Source organism: Branchiostoma floridae, chromosome 10, assembly GCF_000003815.2.
Source record: "Branchiostoma floridae strain S238N-H82 chromosome 10, Bfl_VNyyK, whole genome shotgun sequence".
Classification (NCBI taxonomy): domain Eukaryota; kingdom Metazoa; phylum Chordata; class Leptocardii; order Amphioxiformes; family Branchiostomatidae; genus Branchiostoma; species Branchiostoma floridae.
In genome coordinates, this window is record NC_049988.1 from 15,645,784 (window position 1) to 15,668,451 (window position 22,668).

General features: G+C 39.3%; 1 protein-coding gene across 1 annotated transcript in view; it reads right to left on the bottom strand.

Moving 5' to 3' along the window:
* The window catches only part of LOC118424959 (ATP-citrate synthase-like), a 22,005-nt gene extending 2,530 nt beyond the window's left edge, over nucleotides 1–19,475 (bottom strand). The window contains exons 1-24 of the mRNA XM_035833768.1: nucleotides 19,292–19,475; nucleotides 15,474–15,654; nucleotides 15,067–15,189; nucleotides 12,950–13,012; nucleotides 12,425–12,523; nucleotides 11,578–11,669; nucleotides 11,262–11,341; nucleotides 10,872–11,002; nucleotides 10,191–10,309; nucleotides 9,672–9,808; nucleotides 8,783–8,844; nucleotides 8,129–8,246; nucleotides 7,352–7,509; nucleotides 6,621–6,756; nucleotides 5,875–5,992; nucleotides 5,494–5,546; nucleotides 4,932–5,047; nucleotides 4,418–4,522; nucleotides 3,720–3,916; nucleotides 3,205–3,286; nucleotides 2,840–2,950; nucleotides 2,143–2,364; nucleotides 861–1,015; nucleotides 47–205 (exon numbers count right to left, since the gene is read on the bottom strand). Of these exons, the coding sequence (XP_035689661.1) occupies nucleotides 47–205; nucleotides 861–1,015; nucleotides 2,143–2,364; nucleotides 2,840–2,950; nucleotides 3,205–3,286; nucleotides 3,720–3,916; nucleotides 4,418–4,522; nucleotides 4,932–5,047; nucleotides 5,494–5,546; nucleotides 5,875–5,992; nucleotides 6,621–6,756; nucleotides 7,352–7,509; nucleotides 8,129–8,246; nucleotides 8,783–8,844; nucleotides 9,672–9,808; nucleotides 10,191–10,309; nucleotides 10,872–11,002; nucleotides 11,262–11,341; nucleotides 11,578–11,669; nucleotides 12,425–12,523; nucleotides 12,950–13,012; nucleotides 15,067–15,189; nucleotides 15,474–15,626 (2,789 nt within the window). The 5' untranslated portion in view covers nucleotides 15,627–15,654; nucleotides 19,292–19,475. The remainder of the gene's footprint in view (nucleotides 1–46; nucleotides 206–860; nucleotides 1,016–2,142; nucleotides 2,365–2,839; nucleotides 2,951–3,204; nucleotides 3,287–3,719; nucleotides 3,917–4,417; nucleotides 4,523–4,931; nucleotides 5,048–5,493; nucleotides 5,547–5,874; nucleotides 5,993–6,620; nucleotides 6,757–7,351; nucleotides 7,510–8,128; nucleotides 8,247–8,782; nucleotides 8,845–9,671; nucleotides 9,809–10,190; nucleotides 10,310–10,871; nucleotides 11,003–11,261; nucleotides 11,342–11,577; nucleotides 11,670–12,424; nucleotides 12,524–12,949; nucleotides 13,013–15,066; nucleotides 15,190–15,473; nucleotides 15,655–19,291) is intronic.
* Nucleotides 19,476–22,668: the final 3,193 nt, after the last annotated feature.

The following is a 22,668-nucleotide window of genomic DNA, read 5'->3' on the forward strand; positions in this document are numbered from 1 at the left end:
GGTCAACAACAATAAAATATCAGTTTGAGTAATCATCCTTGATTACCTGTCTCCGATGGTGAGCAGTCCTGAGGATAGTGATGAGATGAGGTCCTTGCCTGCCCGAGCACACACGATGGTGTTGTGTGCACCTGACACCGCCGGGCCGTGGTCAGCTGTCACCATCAGGCACATCTCTATAAACTTACACGCATAGGATGGCAGTCTGAGGGGGAATATGTTGTATGTTACTTGATTAAACGCATCCTGTTGATTAGAATAATGTACATGTACAATTGTGAATAAAGCCTAAAGCTATGCTGAGACCATCAGACACATCTCAATAAACTTACAGGCATACACTGGTAGTCTGAGGGCGAAGATATAATTGAGGTTACTTATTACACAGATTTTTCCTTTCATATAAAGTACTTATTGGGACAGACCTGAAAATAAATTAAAGAATTAAGATTGTTTGCTTTTCTTGTGGTTCCTTTCAAACTGTCAGGTATGGTTTTGTAATATTTTCATATCCACAAAGGACTCTGAAATCAACTTTGTCTTTTTGCATGCATCCGGGTTTGCTTGTTTATGTTTTGATAGAGTGGTTGGGTGTACATGTTTATATACATGTGCATATTTTCTTTGCAAGAGGAGAAGGCAGTGAACTGAAAAAGTTCAAACTCCTTACATATTGTGCTTCTTTTGGACATACAGTAGTGACAGAACCCCTCTACTTGCCATGTCTCTCTCAACTTTTTCCCTAGGCCTGCTCCCTAACCCCATAGCCAATACCAAGTTGGTGCAAATAAGCTTCATGTATCTTAGCAAGCTGAAGGTTAAAGACAATTAGTATCTTCCAAGACAAAAATATTCCTTACCTCCTCTGGAACCACAGAAGTGACAGCACCCCTCCGATGCCCATGTCCTCCTTAAACACATCAGAGATAGGCATGCCTGCATAGAGAAGTTCCTGTCCTCGCTCATCACAGATAGATGTCATGAAGGATGCCGGCTTACGGATCAGTCCAAGCTCCTGATATGGCAACAAGAACAAGTAATCAGAGACCTCATTGGCCTGGGTAAGATCCTCAATAGCAACCAGTAAGTAGTAACTACAGTTAGCAAGCAAAAAGATTGAGCCAGTGCGTTCTGTTGTATGGTAGTAATTGGATGTCTTACAATGGAGGATGGTACACAGACATCATACCACCATGAAATAGATATATATGAGTTTTTGTGAATTTCTTGTTTAGTTTGTTGTTATGAACTGCTTGCTAATTCTGTTTGTACATTTTCCTGCCTTCTTGTGCTACCAATTTTGGACTCCAAGGCCAAACCAGCCTTCCAATCCTGCAATTCTTCAGTTACATCATTTTCCCCTTCATATCCTGCCACTCTGCAATACCTAAATAACTGTGAACACACATCCCGGCAAACAACCAAACAGACTGAAAACAATACCACCTTTCAACTACAGATGTAAGGCAATACCAATTCAATTTGTTAGTTCTTTGACTCAAAATAATATTGCTACTCCAAAAAAACTACCATGGTATAAAACATAAAGGTTAGGGTATTTGCCATCAAGACATATCAGATTTTATCGATAATGGCTCTTATAGAGTGACACATATCACAAGCCCTTGTTTTTGGCCACAATTTCACTAAACCACATTAAAATAGTGAGTTCAAGTATTACTATATACTAGGGCTGGGTACCGGTACAGTGTACCGGTACAAAACCGGTTTTTCTTATTGGACCGGTCCAGAAAAACTGGACCTGAAAACATTCGGTGGACCGGATGTTGGACCTATTTGAAAAATGAACAGATTGTATCATCAGGCATTCACACGTTTTCCGGTCGAGGAAAATAACAAGAGCGAAGAAGAGTAGAGTCTGTTGTCATTTCTACCTAGTTTTACAATCAATCGTACAGATGCAGTTAGCCTTGTAGGATTTTAAAACGCTAGTGGGAGTCAGATACTTTCTTTGTAACGAAATGGACCATTGTTTTCAGTATCGTCCATTCACAAGGTTTCACACACTGAATCAGGTCCAGGTTCAGGTCCGCACCTGGACCTGACCCTCTGGACCTGAACCGGACCTGGACCTGAATTTTCAGTACCGGTACCCAGCCCTACTATATACTAATAACATACCCTGGCCCAGGAATAGTCCATTGGCACAGTCGGAGGGGGGACTTCTGGCTGTTCCACAATGATGCCCTCATCCCGTAGGAATTCGTACACCTCCTGAATTTTCTCTCCAAGCTCGTCAAAGCTTGTCGGAACGTATGCGCCTGCGGTTTCCAGGGCCTTGTTCTTTGCAAGTGCTGTTTCCATGTCACTGTGGGCACTGGAGCCGGCATGGCCAAACTGGACCTGTTGGAAACATTTCATACATTCAACATTACAACAACCTTTTATCCTAAACTATTCATAGGTATAAAAACTCTTCCCACGTAAGCAGAAATCAAATTTAGAAAATAATAGGAGATTACATATAACTTATGTATCACATCTGTATAACTTTAGACATTAAGACTGCTTGTATAGAACCAGCGTGTTACACTTTGTAGCAGTTTACCGGGTTGAGCTTCTTTACTCAACCCTTACCTGGGGATGAACACATAAGGATACATCTATCGAAATGTATGTATAGTTACTATGCAAAATTGGTTCTGTGGTAGGTAAGGATTCAAACCCCAAACCTTCCATTCCATAAATGATATCTACTTCAAAGGTGAACACACTATCTTATGTTCCAATGCACCCAGCCACATGTACAATGGGTATGGTGATGGGTTGGGATTCGAACCAGTAGCCTTTGATCCATTTATATAATTATAATACTTACCTCAGATGTGAACATACTGGCACATGTACCGATGCACCAGGCCACGATGGGTTTGGTGATGGTGCCGTCCTTCAGGGCTTCACAGATCTTGTACTCCTCTGTACCTCCCACCTGAAATATGAATACAATCATAACGTCTATTTTATTCTTACATACATGTACATTTGTCACCATAGTCTAACAAAAGCAGTAAACTGTTACAAAAGGTGTAGCAGTGCTGCAGTCTTTTATCACACAGCAAACCTATTCCAAAGAAGGAATACAATGTAAAATGAATTTCAAGCCCTGGAATGTTAAGTATGTATTCATGATAAATATGTATTCATGAGACAGATATGCCAATTGTATTTAAGATGCCTTCTTACCTCTCCAAGAAGCACCATCATCTTGACGTCAGGGTCGCTGTTGTAGCGGATGAGATGGTCCATAAAGGTGGTTCCAGGGTACCTAGACAAAGACAGGAGCTTCCTTACTGAATTTTGCATGAAATATACATTAAGTTATTTTATACATACTGTACACTTGCTTTGCAATTCCACTTTTTACATGTACTTTCTGGAATCTAAAATTTGTAAAATTATAGTACAATGTATAAGATGTAAGAAAATGCTAACAGCATAATGCAAAAACAGTATTTAGAAAATTAAGTCACATATAGGGCTCCAGGACCTGCTTGTTGAGATGTAGACTTTTTTTACTCCATCTGTCCCAAAAACCTTAACTTCATGACACAAGACTGTTGAAAATATATTTTCACAGCTAGGCTCAAAATGACATATTGAACAAGAAAAGTCAACAACATGGGCTTCCAATCAAAGAGTGGGCCGAAAACAAATCAAAAGCTTAAGACATTCCTAGTCACACATAAACAGTTATTCACCTGTCTCCACCGATGGCCACTCCCTCGTACACCCCGTTGGTCCTCCTGGAGATGATGTTGTTGAGCTCGTTTGACATCCCACCTGAGCGAGAGACGTACGCCACACTGCCCGGCCGGTACAGCTTGGAGGAGAGGATGTTATCCAGCATGCCGCCCGTGTTACCGATCTTAAAACATCCTGGCTTGATCCCTCCTACCTGTTAGATCATGGTAAGAAAGGTGTATTATATTCCTGTCTATCTCTTCGATACTTTCTTACTTTTATTCTGGTATCTATAAATAATCAATTGATGTGCATAACCATACAAATGATACAACACATATTACAATTAGAAATGCTCCATTTCTGCAAAGATGCAAACTGTTTTCCCTATAGCCTTTTCACAAGCTGGTGTGTTACGCCTAAGGGCTGTTATACCGGCTAATAGTATATAGATACAGATACAGAAGTTACTCGCACACGATACTATACCATTAGGCTCACCTATATTATTGTGTGAGAGTAAAAAAAGAAATTGCTCATATTTACAATAACAGCTAGTATCCAACCTTAAAAAAGGTCTGACTGGCTACAGAGAAGAGAAAGAGAAAAAAGAACACACCAGCAAAAACAATATGTCTTTCCCTATTGTTTGTTGTTGCATATCACACTAAATGCAAAAACAGCTAAGACTAGGTGTACACTATCCCATACTCACTGTGGCAGGTCCGATGACAGTGACTCCCTTTTCCGAGGCTAGCTTGTTCAGTTGCCTGGTTTTTGCTTCTGGAATGCCCTCAGCAATGATTGCAATGGTACGGATCTGAAACATACAAGCCACATAGAAATAAGTTAAGAAATCCATGTTAATTCAAGACTTCAGTTTTGCAACCTATCACCACGTTCAAGTAGGACTTGATTTCATAGTATAAGGGAAAAGGGGCCTTTTCTTTTGTTTTACACTAATTTTGAAACAATTCAGATCTACACTGTACTGGTGTCAAGATTTGCAGTACTTAAAGAGACATGTTTTAAACAATACTAACAGTAGACTGAGTTTATTGACAAAAGCATTGCTAAAAGTCCTGTCTTATCTTAAAAGATGCATTTCAATTACTGCTCAACAAAGCATCAAACAAATTGTTATTAAATACAATGCTTTTAATTAGGAAAAGCAGCTAACAAAACCATTGTTAGATGTTCAGTAGAGTTTTCTAATTCATGTTTTCCACCTGAGAGTACTGCAGGGCCTCCACAGTGGAGTCGTAGGCTGACCTCAGGGAGGCAAAACTGATGAGGACATCAGCGTCTGTGTGTTTGGTCATGGCATCATCCATGTTCTTGTAAACTACAAAAGAGGGGATAAAAAGAATTTCATGAGTCAATCAAACAATAGATTTGTTATACCCAAATGAAGGCAGCTGAAAGCTTGCCAGTTATGTTCTTTAAGTTTAACCTAGGTTTGTAAAATATGCTAGATCTAGGGTACATGCTTGGACATGAACACATTATTACAGTCCTACTAACCAATCTGGAACAATACCTCCCATCGGAGCTGAACCTCTGATGTTAGTGGTATCCTGTAATTGATTATGCTGCTGTGTGGGTTCATAACACAGGGGTGGGCAGCTGTCAGCCAGTCTTAAAACTGCATTTCCAAGCAGGTCTGTCTAACAGCCACACATATTGATATCCTTTTTTACACACTCTTTCTAAGATTTACAATGTATTTGGTCTACCACAAACAGAGGTGATAAACAGAAGATGATCAGGACAAGAAAAGTCCTTACTAACCCGGGATGAGGATCTCTTTGTGTCCCCAGTAGAACTTCTGCTTGTGATCACCACTGAAAGGTACAGCATTGTCATACAAGTTGAGTTTGTGGCTCATTTGGAAAGTATGCTATACAAATGCATATACTATCTACCGTTGAAATTTAAGTGCTGCCCTGGTCATCTTATGGACAATACAATCCCCCAACAAAACTGCTGAATGGGAATCTAACCCCTCTATCTCATGCCATCTATGGAAGACCCGAGTTTGCTTAGTGTAACTTGGTGTAGTAAAGGAGAGATCATATTGATGTTCTCTTATGGGCAACAAAGCACAATATTAGGATAGGGAGTCCCTGTGCACTGCAACCTACATTGTACTAACATGATAATAAGGCATACCTGAATGGGTAAGTCATGGCCACCACTGACGGGGTCTTCCTGCTACAGCAGAAGTCAAAGTCCAACATGCCCTGCACAGCACGGTTCTGCATCCCCCAGATTATAGCCTTGGAGTTCTCTGTATAATAAGGGATTATCATGGTGTACATTTTCAGATGAAATGAATTACGATGAAGAGTGATAATACTATAAAAATAGACCTTTAAGCCGCTGGGTAACCTATATCCGTTGTGTTGCTAATCAGGGTATCCAGGGATATCAAGCCGATGAACGGTAGTTTCAATTTGCACTATTTTCAAAATGTTGCAGCTTTAAACCATCATCTGTCGACTTGATTTCCCAAAATACATTGTTCTTAAAAAGAACGGATAAAGGTTACCCTACGGATAAAGGTGAACTAGCATTACATGTACTATAAAGATAGATTTTTTACTTAATGGTCACCAGGTAACAAGACCTGAAGGTCATTTTAAGGTGTGATCCGAAGGGTACTCTAAGGTTATGACTAACATTCAATTTGTTACTGTAACAGCATCTCTTCTCCAGAAGTCAGAACCATCATGATTGACGTCTTTTTGATGTCTTTAAGTCAAACCCTGACCTGTGAAGAGTTCTTTGGCAGGTTTGGCATCAGCGTTGCTGAAATCTTCCATACTGGGGTATCTTACTTTCTTTCGGCCTTCAAAGATTCATTTTAATCTGTCAGCCTGAGGACATATTGTCTACCACATGCTTGAAACCCTGACCTGTAAAGAGTGGTTTGGCAGGTTTGGCCGCAGCATTGCCGAATCCATCCTTACTGGGGTGTCTCATCTTCCTGGAGCCTGGCGAGGGACTGCTGCTGCCCTCCGACACAGACCCTGTACGGCTGATAGGGGGTGTCTGTGTAGGAAAAATGTGTTCCTTTGAGTCTAAGGTACACAGATTCTTATAGTCCAGGGCTCTACGGACAGTGGAAGAGTTGCTAGCTTGTATGTGATATCTTTGTAGGGAAAATGTGTTCCACTAAGTCTGGGAAACACAAAATTTTGCTGCTCTACATAGCCCTCCCCCAAGACCAATGGGAGGGCTTCTCACCAATCCCATACGGCTTATAGGAGGCATCCGCGTTCCATTAACAGTACATATTGTCCATGAAGGTCAGACATCCAGGTAATAAGATATGCAAAACAGCAGTTACTCAAGCAACTGGATATTTTTTGTCGAAACAGTCAGACATTTCAGATAGCAACCACTATCGGACATCCGAGTGACTCTCAGAAGGATTTTGTTGCGGGTTATATTTTGAGATTGTTGCAAATTGTAACCTTCCATTGACTAATGGTATCCCTGAATACCCCATTTTTTAATACAAAGGATATAGGTTACACCTCAGATAAAGGCAAAAGGGCATAAGGCATCAATGCCTTATGCTAAACCAAAGGGAGCAAAGAAGATAAGGTAGGTAGGTAGCATAAGTGCTTAATCTTGCCCTCACCGCTGTTGACTTGCTGCTCCCAGACAGCAGGAAGCTGGCTGTGGTCTTGTGGTCCTCCGGCTCCTCTGGGATTGGGCGTTTCCCCAGCGCCATGCCGACGATGGCCGTCATGTGGGTCTCAGTACCAAACACGTACAGCGGGATGCCAATATGCTGGCCTGAAAGTAATAGTAAAGGATGTCAACAAATTAAGATGTGCAGTAAAATGTAGAAACCCGATAGGAGCAAGACCGTTATTGCTTACTTCTAACGCACATGAATCTTGACCTGGATTCCATATCCTATGTATGATAAATACTAACAATTCACAAAGTACAACAAAATAATAACAAGAAGGGAAGAGTGGAGTGGAGTGGAGTATATACAAAATGTAGTATGGAAGTTGAACAAACAAACCACTACCAGTGGACCAGCTCCCCAGATTGTACAAACATTCTGTGGCCTGGGGCTACTGAAATAGAGATGGGTACCACCCTATGCACCAGAGAGCAAGAGCATCGTTTGCTAGGGCACGTTGTGCGAATTCCGAGGCTCAGACTCCCCCTGGTGGTACTGAACTGGTGCCCAGCAGGAAGAAGAAAAGGGGAGACAAGCCATGACATGGAGGAGAACTGTGGAGCAATATGGGATACAGCAGATAGGAAAGTATGGAGAACAATGACAGCCCGCCTCAGCAAAGGCTGATATGCGTTGACGATGATGATTATGAAATGCACCATCAGGTATGGAAACTCATGTACCTTTGTCACTAAATGTATTAAGTGCTAAATAACTGACCCAGCTCCCTCATGATGCGCAGCCCCTCCTGATAGTTGGGTCCCCCCCTCCTGACAAACACCGTCACGTTATACTCCTTCAGCTTAGCCTGGTAGTCCTTCAGAGCTCGCACTATACCCTGCAGGACACAAATCATAGATATGAAATCAAAGTCCGGTGCAATGGCTGATTGGGTAGAGTGTTTGCCTTGCATTTGGTAGGTCATGAGCTCAATCCCCAGCAGAGTCATACCAAAGACTTTAAAAATGGGACATATTGCTTTCTCTGCTTAGCACTCAGCACTAATGAGGAAGAGTATGGAAGTTAAACACACATCACTACCAGCGGACCAGCCCCCTGCTGTAGTGGCTTGCACAAATGTGTGGCCCAAGGGCTACAGAAATTGAAGTTGGCATTACGTAACTTTTTAAAGTGCATGTAAATTTATCATGTTGTTTAATCAAAGGTCAGGAAATCCTTAGCATAAAAGTAATGAAACCAGTACTGTTTTTCACATTGGAAAACATGAACAAAGAACTCTGAAATCTATCTGCAAATGTCTATTTTTTGTTATGCTGCAATGACTAAGCAAACAGCCAATCAATAAAAACAAGTACATGCAAAATTACAGTGCTACAATCATACCATATCATAGATATTTAAAATGTACACTACCTTGAACGTGGCTGCCACATTTGTGAAGTTTGCAATCCCACCACCAATGATGAGCACCTTGCCTGGAAGCAAGAACAAACATTAATAACCTCAAAAAGATTATCATTATTTGAAGGGGCTTATCTATCTGTAAACGAAGTGGTAATCATTAAGGGGTTTTCTACATACATTGTACATGATTTTTCTAACTGACAAATGTACAGAATCTATCATTACTTGAAAAAAAATTAATGAGCTCTATTGGAAAGTTAAACGGTATCCTAAGGTAATATCATGCAGTTAGGGATACAATGGATAAGATTGCATTTTTGCAAAAGTTTGAAAATGACAGTACATGATATGTATATTGTAGTTGAAGGATTAAAGACTAGGAAAGTAGAGAGAGTGCAAGTTACCCTACCCTTAGCAACAGGGTATGATCCTTCAAGTACTGCTTGTGAGTAAGGGCAGAAGTATTGTGATTTAATTCAAAGCACCTATTGCATCATTGTTAGACTCTTGTATCAATCATAGAGCTAATGCTAATTCACCTAAATCTGTGGGGGTAATGTTTATCCATTGTATTTAAAAACTTGGTAAAACTATTTAGGGACATCAAGTCGAACACAACTGTTTCAAATTGCAACATTTTCAAAATATTGCAGTTTCAAACCAATGTCCATTGACTTGATATCCATATATACCCTGGTTTTGAGTACAAGTACAATGGATAAAGGTTACCCCCCAGATTGAGGTGAACTAGCAGTACAGTCCTCACAGTTTTTAGTGACAAATGCATTACACATGGAGAAGAAAGTCAGATTGTTAGAAAGATGCTAGAAAGATGCAGAAAGAGGGATCAGTGAAATTCTCAGAATATTTGTGTAAAAACAAGGAAAACTTCCCGTACCTTCTGCATGTTTCTCCCGCGTCATGAGCGACAGGATCGTCTTAGCGTACTCGTAGGTCTGACCCTCGCTGGGAGCGCCCGAATACTCGCCGTAGTTCGCCAGCTCTGAGGCACCACCAAGGTCACAGATGGTGTCACTATAGTAACAAGGGATATTCCCATGTCAGTATCAGGGATGTCTCAAGCTTAACATGTTTACCGCCCCGCTCATGCCTTGACCATGTACTCCTTTACCCTGGTGTGCAGAATCCTCTGGCAAGCATAAAATTCTGATTGACCGAGGATCAAATGTGGCCACAGTCTTCAATTGTGACCTTTTTGATAGTTGATATGGCCCCTAGGAAGCCATAGAATACTCCATTTTAACTCAGAATTATCAAAAACTCCACACCCTGGAAGGGAGAACCCTTTCTTCCCCACTTGGTGGCACCGCTCAATTGCAGTGCAATTTTTTTCTAGAAAAACCCCTTTAAATGCATTTACAGTAACTGTAAAATTGCAAAAAGATCTGTGACTAACCTGTAGATGACAGAGGCTCCACCCCCAGCTACCATGGTCCAGATCCGACCTTTCGGGTTGAGGATGGTCAGCTTCAGGGAGGCGCCACTTTTAGCATCAAGGTCCGCAATGTAGGCCTCCTGTATTTGGGAACAATTTTATGTCATCAATGCACCTTAGAAGCGGTTATGACATCAAAATGCAGCCAAATAAATCAAATCAAATCAAAAAACATTTCAAATTTAAAAGGACCAAGAATTCAGCACCAAGGACAGGGCCAGACAGGACTTGCGTTGAATTTTGATATTTCAAAAATCTTTCTTAAAGTTTGCTTTCTCTTGTATGTATTCTCCACCATTTTCATGGTCTCAAAAGATATCTGTTAAATTACGTACTGCTGCCTTGGGTCAAATGCTTGCCTTTTATGCAACAGACATACCAGAGACATTAAAACGGTAATATGCTGCTTTTTTCCTTAGCACTCAGCTCGTGGAAAAGAGTATGGAAGTTGAACATACACCACTAACAATGGACTAGACCCCTGCTATTAATACTGCTTGCACAGCCTATGGGTATAGACATAGAGATGGGTGCTGCCCAATACACCATAAGGTGTTGGATGAACCTTAGTAATGTAGCTTAAAAAGCAAACATAATAGACACTTCCGCATTATGTCTACAGAACGTTTTCAGAGCACTGACCTCTGGGTAGGCTTCCCTCCCAAATGGAGGAGGGAAGTCCAACTCCCCCCACTTGGCTTTACAGATGAACTCTGCCGTCTGGTCGATTTTGGCGGCCAGGTCCAGGATATACACACCCTCATCTGTAACAACTGGGGAAGAAAACAAAAATGTAACATAACAATAGAGAACAATTGAGTCACCAGAAAAATGCAAAGATAAAACCACTGCAAATGTTTCAGGATATCTACAGGTAGTAAACACATACAATTTCAAAACTCAATCCAGTTGAAATTCAGGCATACCGTATCAGTGTGGTTTTTTCTTGGTTTGACAATTTTAAAGAAGCATTGTAATGAGAACTGATTTTGAACCTGATATCATAATAACAACTTTAATGTTGTAACTCACCAAGAGGGTTGATCTCCAGATAGGTGAAGTACAGGTCTGTGTAGACTGTGTAAAGGTTGGAGATAAACTGTGCAAGAACCCTGTAAGAAAAAAAAGTCAGACAAGTTTGGAATTGTCTATTTTGATCTTGATCTTCACATCTAAAAGCCTAGTCCTCTAAGTAACCTTTAGATTCTCACACAGGACTATTCAGCCAAAGCCAAAGCTGTGGGCTGATATCAATGAGGATTTTACTATGGTCAATATTGACCAAAGGAAGCCATATACAATATTAAGAAGTAGATGTAGCAGGTGACTATGTGTAAAAGATGCTTACGGTTGCTTTGGTGCAGGTGCCTTGTGGACAAGATTCTTCTGCAGATCTTCCAGTGATGGTGTCTCACCAATTGGTACCTCCAACTTTACAGCCTGGGGACAGTAATAGGCACAAAATTTTACATGGGAGTTGTATAAGGCTTAGACAAATGAAGTTATGAAAGTCTTGGCTTAGTTCACATCAAACTTAACACAGATGTGGATCTGTTGGACTTAAGTGGACTTAACAGGTCATTCAATATGAAACAGTGGTTCAGGGCTCGAAATTCATTTTTGGGATTAGGTGCACTGGTGCACCCAGCTTAAAAGATTGGGTGCACCAAAAATGTTTTGGGTGCACCACTTAAATCTAAGTAATAACCTAATATCAAATTCTTAAACAAGTACCATGACAGACATTTTTATCATCTTTCTAATGCTTAAAAGTCAAGAATATGATGTATACTAGTATACTTTGATATCTTTACATACATAACCTAAGAAAAAATATGGGTGTACCCTGTGCACCCACAGAAAATAATTGGGTGCACAGCTCCAATTTTGGGTGCACCTGGGTGCACATGCACCCAGTATTTCGAGCCCTGTGGTTTGACAATACAACAAACTTTACAATGCTTGAGTCCAAGACAAATGAATTGTTCTTAATCTGAACTTACAATTGACATTACATCTTAAAATTGTTCATGTTCTAACTAGTTTAAACATGTCACCGTTAGAATATTTAAATTTCTCAATCATCACTTATATATATTTGTTCATTATCTTTGGTACCGTTAAATGGTGAAGATTCACTTTGACAAGTTTCACACATACAATGTAGAAACTTGAAACAAAAATCAAGACCTTACCTTAGCATCCACGTCCCCGATGTCCACCCCTCCCTCATGGTGGAACAGAATAGTTTCTCCATCTCTATGAGCGTAGATACACACATAGAACTCCTCCTCCTGAAACAGGGACAAGCAATAAAGAATGTGAATCCGTCACAATCACATGAACAAATATGGCTTCCTGGAAAAGGAGAAGAAATAAAAGTATGAACTATCAAGTGCAAAAATTTGTGCCCTGACTTTAAGAAGAACTAGCAATGACTACATATACGATATGACTCTGATGTTGTGCGTAGTAAATTTAAAACTTACCATCAAGATGAAAAGTAGAAAACCTTACGTCACTCTGTAAACATTCATTACTACTATATATACATTCAAGGGCAGAAAAATATCAGATTGTATACAATGTAAATATTCTCTTATGCATATGTTAAGTGACACTCTCTACCATTGTATATATATATATACATGAATCATCAACATCAACAAGTATTGAGATTATGCAATATGCTACATTGTTGAACATTACTAAGGTCCTACCTGCTTGTGAGGTACAAATGGTTCGACCACAAAATTCTTCAGCAAACCAGTCGACTTGCCAATCTGAAAACACAGAAAATAAAATCTATCAGACCCAGTTATGTCCTGTTATGTTGTTATGAATTTCTGCACACACAATAAAGAGAAGGTAACATTAATTTTATAGAAAATAATCATACCCATTTTATTTTAGATTCATTCAACTACATATATATTCCTTTTCATGTACCAAAAATCAAATGACGGGTGAAGTAAATGATACGTGATCAGTAACTATTACTGTAATTGAATTTCCTTGTTATCTGGTTTCCTCTTTGATTAATGGACAATATTATCGTTATAAACATGTACTTACGTTATTGACATAAATTTTACCTAACTGCACATTTGACAAATGTAAGACCTTTCAGTTTTAGATATATGTTTGTCCACTGCAGTGTAATCACTTTTGTTATGTCTCATTAAATAGAGGTCAAACTGTTCTATTCTGTTTCCGTTATTCTGAGCTTCATATTTCCCCGGGGAACGAGGTTCCGTTTCCCAATCTGGCGGATTTGATTAGAGTCGATGTTTAATGTCCTTGTGAGGAGGGTACGTGCGTCAGAACGTGACGGCTCGGGTGGTTTCATTACATTTCTAACGCCCACCGCTTGAGGTTGAACGCAGAAATATCACTATCAGAACTAAAGACGTGGATGGCATTAAAGTAGGTATCTGAAATCCGTTTACAGTCATAAAGGGTTAATATTAACTCTCATAATTCCACTGGGTGACATAATACTGCCACATAAAAATATGTCAGGATAAAGGCATACTATAAAGAATGTCTTGAACACCTATGTGTCTGAGTGTATACACCTCAGGATTACTTATGCTGCATTGGTACATTATTTTGATTCACTTTAAATTCATGGATTTTTTCTCATGTGGCGATATTATGGCATCCTGTGGAGTTGATTTTATGATTTTTTGGAGTTTATGCTGAGCATCCTATAAGTCAGACTCTAATTTTGTCCCGCACTAGAGGTAGAACATATGAACACAGCAAGCCAAAGTATAGGAACCTCTATGTGAGAAGCTTTAGACAAAATCTTAATTTGGAAATAGACAATTCTGGACCATGATAAAATCCAAAGCTTTGGAGTAAGAGAGTACAGTACTTAAATTAGTGCTTTAGTCTGGAGATGATAAATAAACATTGTACCATTCCAGATAATAATGTTAAACTTCATACCTACAACTTCAGATTACATTTTTTAAATCTTTTTCTAATCTTGAAAATATTAAATTGATATCATTGCCCTTTCAGGTAAGGCACCAGTATCCATGGAAAAAGAATGGCTGAGTGGATTTAGAATTCAATTTCAACCATCATGACCTAAACCATACTCACAGTCAAATGACCTTGAATCTGACAGCTAAAATTATTTTCTACCATCATCCTCTTTCACCCTTCCAGACTGCTAAAGCGATTAGATCTGAGTTCCCTAGGCAACAAGGATAACAGAAGGACTCCTCAATTATCACAGGCTTGGGATTCTGTGTAGAACTATATAGAGACTGTTATGTGAGTGTCAGGAAATGTTTTTCTGGTCAGCATGGATGCCTGAGCACTAGCACTAGTAGTAGAGTCATTCATGCAGGCTACATTTTTCACATTCGTCAAGCCCTATTAAAGACGTTTAATCTAGCAGGATCTTTCCTAATGAAAAGCAATGAATGGTCAAAAGGTGAAATGGTTCTTAAACTAAAACTTATGGGTTATACATAGTTGGCTTTCAATTACCGATAGTCCTAATTGGGTAGATTAGTTTCTAGCTTTTGCATGGCAGGGCTTAATCTCTAAGTAAATTCTCAGTGGCATAAGATAGTATCAAAGCCGGCCAAGGAGTTAAGCCGGCCTAAGGGAGTTAGACGGGCATCCCGGTAGATGGCTGACCTCCTCTGGCCAGCTATACTTTTTGGCCAGCTTACTCTATCTTATGCCAAGAATCTGCTTGGAGATTAGCCAGGGCTCAGAGCACTAACTATTATATATAATGATAGAATGAATAATAGAGAGTTTCAGTGTCTGTTTTGGTATTTTTTAAGCACAATGTCTTCAGTATTTTCCTTACCTTCATCTCCTTGTTCATCCTTTCCTTGACCCACTGTTTGACTTCGTCCAAGGTCGCATTGACCTTGATGAGCCCGAGTTTCCCGCGCCGTTTGATCAGCTGGTCTGGCTTGGCTACCAGACGCTGCAAAAAAAAAAGTGAGAAGAAAAGATTAAAGTTTTCAACTAATACCAAGATTGACATGATCCAAATGAACTTGGGAATTCTATTATTTTGTTTCCTACCATCACTACTACTACTAGTAATTTACTAGAAGTGTCTGACCACAAAATTATGAATAGCAGTACTATGCCGAGATTAAACTGATATAATTGATTCTCTTGTTCATTTTTGCGTTCATTCGATCATTCAGACTCAATGAATCATCAATTTACACATTCAGTCTATCTTAACATCTCCTGACATACCTCTGTGTTCATCCATGGGTTAGAAGCGACAAGAAAATCCCAGTCTGTGTCAGCGTTCACGGAAACAATCTTGTTCTTCACCATTCCGGCACCAGCCAGGTTGGCATTCAGCAGGCCCTTCCCTGCCGCCTCAAGGATCGCCTTGGCTGACATCTTGTTTTATTGTTGTGTGTTGCTTTATCTGGAGAAAACAATGGGGAAGTTGAGCATGAAGGAATTTTCAACTTGTTATATGTACATGCTTCAAGGTTAAGTACTTGATATACATGTAAGCTCTGCAACAGTACCAAGGTCTATTACCAGCAGGCCCCAAATCAACCTTGACATTTGTCTTCCCAATGCCTATTTTATATCATCACAACCACTTCAAAGGTTCTTAAATTATTCTGACTAAAAATATCTGAAAACAGAAACAGATCTAGACACAAACACTACCAGACGCACCCAAAACAAATGCCTCCATTTTTCAACGCGGTAAAAATAAGTAGGAGCAAATACCCCAGTTTATGCATGTGATGACTCCAATCTGACCACATAACTTGTATGTTACATCATAAGAGCATTTACTAGTTTTATGATCCTACTCTGTATTTATTTTACAGCTTTAAAAATTTTTGGTCTGTAACGTTACATATTCAAGGTTACAGGAAAGGGTTTCACCTATGTTCAAAATCACCCTTTCACCCTGCATGCACCCACCCACTCCTGGGGTGGAATACTTATTGCTTCATTACCTTCTGCCGCTAATTAATTTGTGGGAAGTCATAAATGGTTAACGTGATAGGGTGATGTGTCACGTAGCTAACGGACTGAAACGGAAAGTGATTCGAACAGCGACCTGCATGTATTTCAGGATGTCAGTTTAGCGTGGGGACATATATATAGTAGTAGGTGAAACAGAACAGAGAGGTATTCAAAACATTGTAGACACACCATGTAAAATCTGCAAGGTCACTTTTGGATCGACACAAAAGATTTGAAATTTACAAGACGTAATAATACATTATAATAATATGGAAGTCAAAATATATACAGCTATATCAAGCTAAGTTATGAACGAAAGAAGCCATAAGAAATAATATACACTTTATGGTACAAAATGTACCCTTTGAATTTGTTTAGGATGTACATAAAATGGAAGATAGACTCCACCACTGTATCTATCGATATCTTTATGTCCTTTCATATAATATGATGTAACAGTCTGTTTAAAATAGCATTAGTAGTGCCCATTTTTACTACATCAGCCTTCATGCATATGGTCATAGTTCTTCACCTGACTGAGAGTCAAGGCAAATGCCAATACTATTTGGGAAAGTTTACAACGTTTGAGTCAATCCTTTCAACCCAAGCATATTTTGAAATGCTCCCTTGAAATCCGTTTCAAAATTGCATCTATCCCAATAACTCTAGATCTGTAGCTGTATTTCAGTACATACCTTAATTCTTCCACAAGCCAAAATATAGCATAAACAAACTGCCTAGCAGCTACTAGTAAGCATTCATGACGTCCCATAAGTGTACCAAGGTTATACCATTTATAAGGCAGTCAGGCAGTGTTATATATGGCCTGTTTAACCAAAGTCAGTATGGCCCTCTTTCTGGTCACCTTAGTAGTAAAGTGACGCAATGCTGCATACTTCATTGCTACTACAACTAGTATGTACGATGTTGATTTCGAACACGATCCTTAGCAACATTTTCTGGGGTATTTGCAGTATCCCTATCCCTTAGCCTGTTGACATACTGTCTGTTCATCTTCTGTCAAAGATTAAATCTTGTGCAAATATGCAAGGAAATCCCTTTCCCAAAGTTTGTACTAATGTATATCTTGCACCTGTTCAACACTGTACTACATTCATGTGTACAAAGTAGCACAAAGGTTGGGATTAAAAATAAACTTAAAATGAACATTGTGGGAACCTAAATCTCAACACATATTTGAGGGTAAAAAAAAATTAATCGTCATGTATTTCCAAAGATGTAGAAATTTTCTTGGGGATGGAGGTGTGACAAAAACATCACACTTTTTCCTCCTTACATCTGCTTGAAGGCTGATCAAACTAGAATGACCAGAGAGGCGAGCGAATGACCGACTTCTAACAATGCTGTTCTGCAAGGTATGATTATTTGAAAGGTCGGAGATCCAAATCAGATCTTTTAAGGTATTTGAGGTTTCCTCAAGATTGTTATCTTTGCAGGGTTGTCACGTAGGCAGTATGACTATGAGACCAGATCAAGTACAAATTACTTAAAATTTATTTCATTATTCTAAACCCCAAGTGCAATTCAGGGGTCATATATGGCATAACTGCAAGGCGTTTGACCCAGAATTAGGTTCAATTAGGTACAGTGTGTAATTGGTTCAAATTCTGTCATGCTACCAATCTTGTGTTATTGGGAAAGGCACTGAACACTACTTTCCTTACTCCACCCAGGTGTAAAAACGGGTATCTGACTTCTATTCTGAAAACCACCCAATACCGTGCCCTTGACACAGTGGAAAACAACCCACTACCCCTAAAGCCTTAAACAGGTTATGGGAAAATCTTTTTCTTCAAAAAAGCCTAGTAGTTGCAAACCTCACTTGTGATCACGTACACAGGTGACCTGCAACCTTTTGAAGAAAGCCCTGCTCAAACACGGATACCACAGAACAAACTTGGGAACATTTACTAAGGCAACATCATTCTTTGTGCAAATATGGTGCAATATGGGTTGATCAATCACGCCATAGCGTAAATACAATACACAAGTATGATCTCTTAGCAGACATATTGGGTATACTGTCATGACTGTCCTACTTTGCATTGTGGTTTCAGTATCAGAGGAGGTATGATTATGGAGGATCAATGGGAATGTTTACTTTGTGCTGAGATTTAACATAATTCCCCCAGGTCACATTTATACATTGCCCCAAAAGGCATCTTAAGAGATCTCCATCAAAATGTCCCCCAGTACAATGCACTCCTGCATATCTGATCTGAAACATCTCTAATGCAGTACATAACATTTTATAAAATGACAGAATTGACATGACAAGAATGACAAATGTCAGTTGAAGGTATTTAACAAAATGACACCATTGTACTTTGTGTAAAATTCCAGACATTTTGAAGTTCCTACAACACACAATTGTAGTCTGTGAAATCAAATGTCACATTTCCAAATTTGTTTAACAATTAGGATCCCTTTCTTTACTTTCCAGTCATAGCTTTGGTTTTCAAACAACTGAAAAGTGTAACATAATGTAACAGCTGCATGTAATCTCACAATGATGGGGGGTGCAGTACAGAAGACAAAAGACTATTCAATTTGCTATGATTGATGAAATAAAAGTGGTACCTTGTGCTTGTACTCAAGTGCAAGGTATTTTATTCCTATAAAGCTTTCATAAATGTTTAAAATATATATTTAAAGGCCATAATATATTTAAAACTGATATCTTTATTATTCATATATGGATGTAATGATCTATCTATCCTGAAATCCATTCCTCGTCCAAGGAAATATCAAATGACAAACAAGGAAAAATCATGACCATGACTCATTTTACAACATGCAAAATTAAACGCACGGACTAGAGAGCACAGAATCTTTCAAAACATTTAAACCTTACAAAAACACAGCTAAAGCCCGAGGCGTATAAACAATGTACATAATTACAACATTCAAGAAGTCTTAGATCACAAGAGATAAATCTATATCAAAGCATAGCCATAATTTCACAGAAATTTTCAGCTTTTCAGGGAAACCCACTTGTTCGCCCTACCACGCCCCTGACCGCTATTTCCTCCCCGTTTCCCCACCGTACCCACCTCTATAGCAGCCGGTGGTTCTGCGAGACCCTGCCAACACAGCACGCAGTAGTTCCCGATCGATGCGACGCCGCTGGCGGTGAATAAACGTCAGGTAGAAGTGGTCCGACCGACCTGAACACAGCACCGACTGTGCCTACTACATCAACATGTCACATCACACCACCAGCTGTCCTCTCGGATGATAAATTTAGCTGGCTTAAGAAAAGAAAATCAAGTGCCGTAACAGCAATAGGATTCAAACATATAAATGCGCCTTTTACATCTAAAAAATACAACAAAGACTAAAAAAGATATTATTTTTGTATTTAGTCTTATTGATATTACTAATATTTTACGTTATAATGGCCAACTTTTACTAGATATACGCACAAAAATGTCAGGCTAATATACAGTAGCTACAGACGCATATAAGTAAAGTTCATTGATTAAAAGGTTGTAAGGTCGAAATATCATTTATAAAGACCTTTGTTGTTGCTTTTATACATAAGATGATCTATAATTCATGTTTAATAGATATTATATTTATCTTGAATTTGATTTTAAGAAAATATTTAACTCATTATTTGTGAAATAAAGTATTATTTAAAGTCTTACGCCCCTTTTAAAAAGTCAGCCATTCCAACTGGCTGAGAGTGAAAGTTCCTAGCGTCATCCCGGAAATTTCCAATCGATCCCCACCATTTGGTGAGTTTATTTGCCCGAATTTTGCCGCGCAAAGTTCAAACTGTTCTCCTTTACTATGTAGCATCAAAGATGTGTATTGGATGTTTCTTTTGTCACCTTTTTTACCCGTCTGAGGTGTAGAAAATGAGACAATTCACGCCTAGCCTCAAATTTTTGACAGTTCGCCGATGATTTGGTAAACAAAGCGAGGGGTGGGGCGTAAACGGGTGGGAGGGACTGTATTGTATGGATCATTGACACCGATCGACAACTGATCATGTACTTATTACCTGTCTATAAGCCGAGGTGATTGTCATAGGGCTTCCGCGCTTCTCTTGTTTACGGTCTTTGCATTTTTTGGATAAAAAAACGGATTATGTCAAAATAAACCCCACATACATGTATAAAGATGGTCAAAGATTACCTAGCATTACTCATCTTACATAATTTTCCTTCCATGCAGTTGTGCTTCCAATAACTTGTTACTAACAGTGGAAGATGGAGACCACTGTAGATGTCATCTTCTCAACTCTAAAACTTGTGCCAGGTATGAAAATGAAAAATGGTAGCTTCAAAATTATATTCATGATTTCATAGTTTTTGACTAAGTCCTTTGCATTTAACCCTTATGTTGTGTTATACTATAACTTATAGTTATGTAAAAAGAATTTGTACATCTTGCTAATGAAATAGCAATGTATGAGCCTACTATAAGTACAAGTATGTGTTTTATCCCAGCATGTTATTCAATTTAGCATGTTATTATGTTTTCTGTGTCTTGTACCTTACTCATGTATTAGTTTCAGTTGGTGCATGTATCAGGAATCCTGGACCCACTCTTAGCTAGTCCATCACTCTTTGAAAGTTGTTCAATCAATGAATAATTTATGTTGTTTGTTCCAGCCCTGTTGACCAGCCTCCTGGTGCCTCTCCTATCCGGCCTGTTGTTCTGTATCTTCTCCCTGATGTTGCTGTTCTTTGATGCCAGCGAGCCCGCTGACATGTCACCTCCACCGTCGTCAATTTTAGCCAGGCTCAGGTACTTACAGCACAGTTACAACATGGGCTTGTAACTGTAAAAGACAAGCATTTGAGTCAAGTTTAAACTTTTGATTCAACGCAACTACGCGAGTAAACTTTGTCTGTGTAAAGCAAACTCTGCTGTCCAGGGCTGTAACTGACTCCTCCCCACAGAGGCCACCTGGATGTTGGGCGGGCTGCTATCAGCGAGATTTAATCAGGCTAAAGTATATTGTGACTTTCTGAAAAAATTACATGTGCCTTTCTTTAACTACTGTACTGAGTTATAGTCAGATACCAGAATATAAAGGCGTGCATAAAACTACAAGTTAACTTGACATTCTAGACTTTCTACATGTGGTATTGTCATTGGTTTTCATTGGTTACTAGTTGTCATTGTTAAATGATATTACTCTTCAATACAGGCGTGGTTGGGGTCCCAATGGACTGCAGATCGGCCACTACCTGTGTATGGGGAGTGGGGTGATGCTGGCTGGGCTGGTGGCCTGGTGGAGACCTGTTTTACAGTACTGAAGGGCAAGCTGTGCTACAGTACTGAGAGACAACCTGTTCTACACTACCTAAAGACTTTAGGACCAAGACTTCCATGGCAGCTGTAAATAGGACTAACTCACCTGACGAGTGCTTGCTGCAGTTGCAGACATACTATTCACTCCTCATTTTATTGAATTCATGCTTAAAGCTTTGCTGACAGTGACATTGGATGTAATACAACTATTGTTAATGCCATCATTCCTTTTGCCTTTTCTTTTTGAATCAGAACAGATTGGATTTACTGATCCAATTTTCTTTTGTCAGTCAGGAAGTATCAAATTGGCAGGTAGACGTATACAGCATTACGTTGGAGTCATTAACTATGAACTAGGCAATCAGGGTAGAACTGTAAAGGCAGCTTTAGACTGTTTTGGAAGTTTATTTATTTGTTACGTAAATGCTATTACTAATAGTCATAATTGTCATCATCATCATCATTGTTCGGCTGCAGAGCAGGCGACTGCAAGCCTTCTAAAGTTCCGCCTATCAGCAGCGAGCTGGCGAAGCTGCCTGGGGGTGATCTGGGCGTGATGATCTCCCATTAGCCGTTGGACGTACTGTAGATAATTGTTGGGGAGAGTGAATCTTTGAATGCCTTGATTTTTTATAACACTAGTCTTGAGCTTACAAAATGTATCGCTTAATTTTCTTGTACTTTTGATATTGTTGACCAAAGTATATATTGTCATTAGGGTTAAGTTTCTACTGAATATATATTCTATATTTATATATCATTATCAGCATGTAATTTGCAGTGTTTTCATGACAGGTGGAGGCCAGCTGGATGGTTGGTTGTAGTAAGAATTAAATTAAAAATGCATGTTGAATTCAACACCAAGTGAGTGTGTCTTTACCTCTGGTCCTTTTTTATGTGCATATGTGTGTGCTTGTATGTAAGTGTGGCTTGCTTATTGGTGCAATATAACATTGGGTGCAAGAGGGAGCCAATTGATGGACTAAATAATCACACCATGGTCCTCTGCCCAAGACAGCAAGGAGGTTGATAAATTACTGCATTTTGTGACAGAGGTGAAGGGATACAATCATAAAAATTTCCAAGTGACAACTATTTCCCCAGACTGAAGCCTGCTTAGAGAAGTTCTGGTTAATGTTACTACCATTCCCCTAACTGAAAC